Source organism: Hevea brasiliensis, chromosome 10 (genome assembly GCF_030052815.1).
Source record: "Hevea brasiliensis isolate MT/VB/25A 57/8 chromosome 10, ASM3005281v1, whole genome shotgun sequence".
Classification (NCBI taxonomy): Eukaryota; Viridiplantae; Streptophyta; class Magnoliopsida; order Malpighiales; family Euphorbiaceae; genus Hevea; species Hevea brasiliensis.
The window spans coordinates 97,241,976-97,249,341 of record NC_079502.1 but is presented as its reverse complement, the minus strand read 5'-3'; the positions used below and the strand labels follow the sequence as shown (position 1 = coordinate 97,249,341).

Sequence of the window (7,366 nt, the reverse complement as noted above, 5' to 3'; positions counted from 1 at the left end):
TCTATTTTTTTTTAATTAAAACAAACTTCAAATTAGCCAGTTTTAAGATTATGGAAATCACCCTAGTTTTAATTTTGATCCCAATATCAGTTATAACTTTTATTGAATTTAATAATTAAAATGTTAAAAAAACAAATATTTTTAAAAGGGAAAATTTGTTTTTGACATAAAATCAAATTAAACTAGATTAATTAATTTCGATTTAGTTATATTCAATTTGAAGTTGACCAATTTTGGTTCGATTTAATGAAATCTTTTTCTAATTTAAATAGGGCAAACATGTTTATATATTCCTAGATAGGGTATAACTCTTATTTTAATATTATTGTGTTTGCTTTATTTTTTCAGTATACATAAATATTTAATAGAGCATTTTCATAAAATTCAAACTTTTGGATTGGATCACAATTCAAATCCATAAAAATGTATTAAAAAAATTTAAGCCACATAACCACATAAATAACAGAGGTAAATATTTAATCTAAAGTTGTTAGACTCATTTTTATATAACGACTATGGAATTCATCCTTGAAAACCGGCATGTAAATAAAGGGTGTCTAAAAACTTATTTACCTCTCACCAAAGTTGTTTCTTAGCAATGTAGGATGGCAACATAATCTTAGACTTGAGTTGAATATTCAAACTTGGCTATGCAGTATTTGATTACATTGATCATATGCGAAGCAATTTCAAAATGTATATATTACATAACAAGAAAGCAAAAGAAGTTTAGTAAGAATTGAAGAGAACAACAAAAGCCAGAGAAGAGAACTGGCAAGTTAACATGGAAGAAAGAAAATTGATTTACAGAAACAAGCATGGTCTTGGATTCCTTTTTTTCTTCTTTGGTTTAGGAGGCTGCAAAACAACTTTGATTGCTGCATCAAACACCACCTTCACATTCTGCCAATAGTCATAACAAAATATGTAAGATTCAGTTTCAAGCAAGAACAGAAAAGACATAAGTTAACCAAATCGTTTGCAATACAGTTCCAGATATACTCAAGCTATGCAAGTTTTGTTGTTGGTCCTAAAGTACTAGGTAATTTACAATTAAGTTATATAGCAAAACCCTTTCTTCCTTGAACTTCTCTCTAAGATCTCTTTATTCTCAAGACAAGGCATTTGGATATATAGAAATATATATATAATAGAACCTGCTGAGTTTTTGAACTGCACTCTATGTAAAAAGCAGCACCAATCATCTTCTTTAGTTCCTCCCCCTGCTCAGGATTGAAAATTGTTACTATTTCATGAAATTGACAAATACTTTGTTCAAATACAGCAAGTGAAAGGAAATGACTTGCCTGAGCAGTTGTCATTGGTGTGGCACCAGGATGATCAATCAAATACTGCTTGTCATCTCTCAAATCTGCGGTTCATTACATCCCTCCAGTGTCAGATACAGAGATGTTATGTAAAATTATGGAAAATCGAAACTTTCTTCAAATTACTAGAATTGATCTTTACCAAGCTTGGTTCCCACCAGCACAATTGGCACAGTTGGAGCATAATGCCTCAGCTCAGGAATCCACTGGTGACCCCCCCACACCCACAAAAAGAAAAAGAAACAGAAAAAAAAAAAAAAGAAAATTATAGAAAGGGGCAAATTTCAATCCCTAAAAGTTATAAATTGTAAAGTAAAAACCTTCTTGGAGATGTTCTCATAGCTAGCTTTGCTTATGAGGGAGAAGGCTAAAATGAACACATCTGCACCCCTATAACTCAGTGGCCTCAATCTGTTATAATCCTCCTGTCCTGAAGACACACACTTAAATAAATATGCTAATTTTCTGTTTCCTCAAAAAGAAAAATAAGAGAGTGATTTAGAAATGGGTAATTTCTCTGCTAGAAAATTGTTACAAAAGAAAACTCAAAAACCAAGCACTAAACCTGCAGTATCCCATAATCCAAGATTGATTGTGCTGCCATCAACAACAACATTAGCACTGAAGTTGTCAAACACTGTAGGCACATAATCCTGGCAAAAGAGAAGGGAAATTATTATAATAGTAAGTACCAGCAAGAATTTTTTTTAATTTCTTGAAAAAAAAAAAAAGAAAAAGACTGTAATAATGGAAAATAAAGCAAAACCATACATTGGGGAAGGTGTTACTGGTGTAAGAGATGAGCATGCATGTCTTGCCAACTGCTCCATCCCCAACAGTGACACACTTGATGAACCTAGCTGTGCTCATTTTTTGAAAATTCTTTGTTCTTTTCTTTACCCTCTTACTTCATCACTACAGGCTTCTATTCTGTACCTCTCTGCTTTACTACTCTCAAAGAATATTCAATGAGGACTTGCACAATAGTGTTGAAGGGAATTTGTTTTTTTGAGGTGGGTTGGGTTTAAAATTTGAATAGGAATGGAGGGGAAGAATTCAAGGATGGCATTTAATAAGGTGAGCAACCCAAGCACCCAACTTTAGCTGGACTTCTTTTTACCTTTACCATGATTGCCAAATGGCTTTTTGTTTCTTTAAGGGGAAGGACAGTACCCAAAGACACTAAAAATTTGAATGTTTGGTGATAGTGTTAGTTGGTTAAGTGTTGGACAAGGGAGGGGTTGAATCATGAATACTAAGAAAAAGGAAAATTACACATTACTTAATTAGCCTAATAATTATCATGAATGTAAGAATAGAGTATAAAATTATAAATCCCTTTAGTGAAAAAAGCAAATTATATTGATCAGCAGAGGCATGAAACTTCCATGCTTTCCAAGCAAAATTGTGAGACAAAACCATTGACACTTTCTTGGTTGATGCATATTTTAGGTGTGAGAATTTGAATCCAAATGTATGGAAAAATCAATGCACATTTGGGTCAAGATAACAGAACTAAAGAGGCAATACTGAGTTATGTGGGTGTCACCATAATTAAGGAGAGAATTTATTAGTGAGCTTGATGTGTTGGTCACTGGCATTTTACCAAAGCTAACTGTTGTTCTGCACTTGATTATTGGCATGGCATATATAGATATAGTTTCCTAATTAAGTGTTGACTAATATATAATTAACAAGTAATTACTAATAGCTAGAGTATGTCATTTTTATTTGTAAAGGGATGAAAATTTCATGTGGGAAAGGATCTTTGATCACTATGATAGCATGATTTTATCTCTGATGTGGGTCCTGACTCCTGAGTCATCGAAAGTAGTGATAGCTTCCATGTGATGATTGATGGAGAGGATCAAATAGACACATTCACATCAAAAGATTATCCTTGAGAAGTTGTTCAGAAATGTAATGATCCCATTTGTTCAGAAATGCAATGATCCCATTTTGTGACTATCTTAGCAAAAATGGCATGACTATTCTTTTCTCTTCAATTCATTGGCAAGTGAAATTGACCACAACCAAGCAAGGTTGTGCAGCCACTACTGGCTCCTGCATGCATATCAGGGTTTTTTTTTTTTTTTTCTAAAATGGGAATTAGAGTTTTGCAGTAAGCATGCTTAATGGGATAAGCCATTAATTTAAGAAATTAATCTCATGACTCATTATGAATAGAACATTTATAATTTAAGAAATTTAATTTTTTCAAGAAAATTAAATTCATTTTGAATTTAAAAATATATCTAATATCATTAATTAAATGCCTTTGTGTTGCTAACCTGCATTTTGATTTTTAATCCACCTATACTTTTAACTTTTATTTTCCATAATTGGCTAGATTCAATTGCTTTTTTTTTTTACTTTTATTTCAATATTTAGAAATTAATAAGTTTAATTGGACCAAAAAAAATTAATTATGTAACAGTGTGTGGCTAAATTAGGATAAATTCTAAGAATCGTCCCTTATTTTTATGTATTGTGATGGAATTGTCCCTAAATTTGTAACATAAAATCTTCTAAACTTTAAAATTTTACACAGTAAAATCCTTTTGATATTCAATAATCAGTTTATGCAATTCAAAATAACAATGACGTAAATAATTCATTAATTATCCTCTATATGATAGTAACAAAATCAGTTCTAATTTTCTTCAACCATAAAAGAATTTCAACCATATGAAAATAATAAAATACTAGATATACAACAGTTGATTAGGATAACTCTATCTTAAAAAACGATAGCAATCGTTCACGTTATCTCTACTTTGGATTGTTCACACTAACGTGTTATTTATAAACCGGTTATTGTAAGTTAAAAGAATTTTATTTTACAAGATTTTAAAGTTTCAGGAATTTTATTATTTCAAATTTTAATTGGTAAAAAAATTAATTACGTAATGCGTATGTGACTGGATTAATGTCAAATTAAGATATAAATTAATATGAATTGATTAATCATGCCAAGTGGGGTATAATTAAATAGTATTTTAAGTTATTTTTTCTAAGCTCATAGGTCAGTAATATTAAATTATTAATATACTTACCATCCCAGGTGTAAATTCATTAGATTTATTTCCTTTATAGTTGCATATAATTAATATCAATCTCTAATAATATATTTATAGTTTTTGCATATGGCTCTTATTCTTCCAATGATCTACCTAAACCCTAATTAATCAAACCTTCACGATATCCCTTTAATTTCTTGTTTATTTTACATTGGCCATCTTTTCATGTCCTTCTAAACAATTACTTTGTTCTTCACCTTCTTTTTTTTTTTCCTTATTATTTATACATGCATCCCCTTCAAATATATAAACAAGCTCATGCAAGGTTTGTTTATTACCTAATTTTGATTATTGGTTCTTAATTTTAATTAATTTCTTGAAAAAAGATTAATTCTTTTGCATTGTTGTAATTGATTTAGATGATGCAACGAAATAATAACAGCAGTTCTAACAGTGATACCAGCGGTATCACTGTTATGCATCTGGGGGCATGTGCTTCGTGCAAGCATCAAAGGAAGAAGTGCACTGAGGATTGCATGCTAGCACCATATTTTCCGGCGGATAGAAGTCGAGAATTCCAAGCTGTTCATAAGGTGTTTGGAGTGAGCAACGTAATGAAATTAGTGAGGGGTGTCAAGGAAGAAGATAGAAAAACTGTGGCGGATTCATTGGTTTGGGAAGCTTTTTGCAGGCAGAATGATCCAATCTTAGGTCCATTAGGAGAATATAGAAAAATCCAGGAGGAACTCAAGTTGTACAAGAATCAAAACCAATTGGTGCAGCAGCAGCAGCAGCGGCTACCAGGAGCAGGAGGAGGCATGATGTGCAAGGCAACTCCAGGGATGGCAGCTTGGAATAATGGAATCAATAACAGTAATAATACTAATATGGTGAATTTTAGCCATGACAATGGGTCTATTATATATAGTAGTTATCCTTTTAAGTATGTTCAAGGTCCTGAGAAAGTTAAAAAGCAAGAAAAAGATGTGGGTTCTCGTCTTCTTCCATTGCCGGCGCCATCGCCTCCGCAGCAGCAACGCCACCACTCTATTACTTCTGGATTTACTCATCATCAGCAGTATCATCTTCCAGGTAATTGTATTTTTAAACCCAGTCTTAGCCCAAACAATCCACTATTTGTCGAACAGGCCTTAATGCGGGTGAAATTATATATTCTTTTTTTATTATTTTAACAAAATAACAATAGAAATTCTGAAGACAATGAGACTAATCTTTTTTTTTTTTTTTTGGTCTTTTTTTTATATTTTTAGGGCAATTTGGTTATGTGAATGGGAAGACGATGGACAGTACCCTATGGGAAGAAGGATCATAAGACTTAATTAACTCTTAAAAAATTGGAATTTGATTATATTTATGACTGAAATTTAGGTTTAATATTATTTAATTGATTCATCTCTTAATTGTAGTCTGATCATCTCATTATTCTTGTCCATTTTGCCTAATTTTTAAATTATTCCCACTCAATCCTAGACAATATTGTGTTTAGATTGTTTAGGAATTTTGGGGAATTGTTTATGTTGATATTTATATACTTGGATATGGTATCTCATCAACAATATGCACGTTTCTGATTTACTTAAACCATTAAATTTACATTTATTTTTATATAATTTAATGGCAAATAATTCACCAATTATATATTCTATGATTTTATTCTAAATGCACCAAGTTGATGTGAGAGAGTGTACCCTTAAAAATATATAGAGAAGAGATTTAATCACGATATATAAAAGGTAACTTGGGAATATTTTTACATTTTGCCTATATATATATATTATAATATTTCAGTAATTATCTTCATAAATTGTATTGACTTACCTAAATATAAATCATGGGTTTAATTAGGCTTTAGTTCAATTAATAAATAAATAAAATATAGTCTTTATCTTTTTTAAATAAATTAATAATATTTAACTTTATTTTAATTTAGTGATAAAAGACAACTCAATATGTTTTAGGTTTAAGTTGCTATTCCCCAAACCCTTTTAACAAAATCCAAATTGCTTCACGGAAAATTAATGATAAGATGAGAAAACAATAAAACCAAATCAAACATATTGTTCCTTTAACTTGAGATAGAATTATAAAGTAAGATGAATCATAAAATTGGAGCTGTATATAGAAATGGCAACAGGACAAGTCAGGGCGGGGATCGCTCCTCCCGTTCTCGCCCCACAAGAGTTTGGGGTCGAGATGGGATATTCCTTGTCAAGGTGCAAGGCGGGATGGGTTTCCCCGCTGAAAATTTTCATTTATTTTTTTATTTTAATTTATTAATATATAATATAAATTTATTTATTAAAAAATAAAATATAATTACAAATATAAGTTTTACAAATTATTTTAACCGTATATTTATATATATATTTTTTAAAATTATAATATTTAAATATATAAAAATTAATTATTTTTAATAAAAAAATAATAATATATTACATGATGGGTTATGGGGTGAGAAGAAAATCTTCCCATTCCTACATAAATCGGGGTCAGAGAAAATTGATCAGCCTAGGAACGGGTGAGACGTGGCTGGTCGGGTTCAAAAATTTTTATCATCCCTAGCTGCATATAGTTTTCTCTACCTTTTTACATTTATTATGTATGTATCTTTTGATTTTAATTAAAATTTAAATTTATAACTTTATATTTTAAAAATAATTACAATGTCATTAAATTGAAATTCATTGATTATTAATTTTTAATTTTTTAAATTTTATTTGATTGTACACATTGTATGTGATACAAAGTTTAATATATTTTGACAAAAATTAATAGATTGTGTGTTTTTTATCTCCCGTATGTATATGTCTTATTAATCAATTTAAAAAATATTTATTTACGAAATTATTAGTATGACACTCTACTAATAAAATATATTGGCTTTTCACTATCCCAACAATGTTATTATCCTACTATTTATATAGTTAATTAGCAATAATTACACTATTGTTATTATTATTATTATTATTATTAGCGTAAATTATCATCTCCCACTAA

The 7,366-nt window shown here is 30.0% G+C and overlaps 2 protein-coding genes across 2 annotated transcripts; one reads left to right on the top strand and one right to left on the bottom strand.

Annotated features, from left to right (window-relative positions):
* Positions 1-630: 630 nt before the first annotated feature.
* LOC110650532 (rac-like GTP-binding protein RAC2) lies at positions 631-2,386 on the bottom strand. The gene is made up of 7 exons (XM_021805537.2): positions 2,100-2,386; positions 1,894-1,981; positions 1,649-1,758; positions 1,471-1,534; positions 1,308-1,372; positions 1,158-1,223; positions 631-903 (listed from the first exon to the last, which is right to left on the bottom strand). Exons 1-7 carry the CDS (start codon positions 2,196-2,198, stop codon positions 805-807), a joined length of 591 nt encoding a protein of 196 aa, XP_021661229.1. The 5' UTR covers positions 2,199-2,386; the 3' UTR covers positions 631-804.
* Positions 2,387-4,711: 2,325 nt separating this feature from the next.
* On the top strand, positions 4,712-5,570 carry LOC110650533 (LOB domain-containing protein 2). Its single transcript, XM_058128743.1, has one exon. The coding sequence runs from the start codon at positions 4,768-4,770 to the stop codon at positions 5,539-5,541; it is 774 nt and encodes a 257-aa protein (XP_057984726.1). The 5' UTR covers positions 4,712-4,767; the 3' UTR covers positions 5,542-5,570.
* Positions 5,571-7,366: the final 1,796 nt, after the last annotated feature.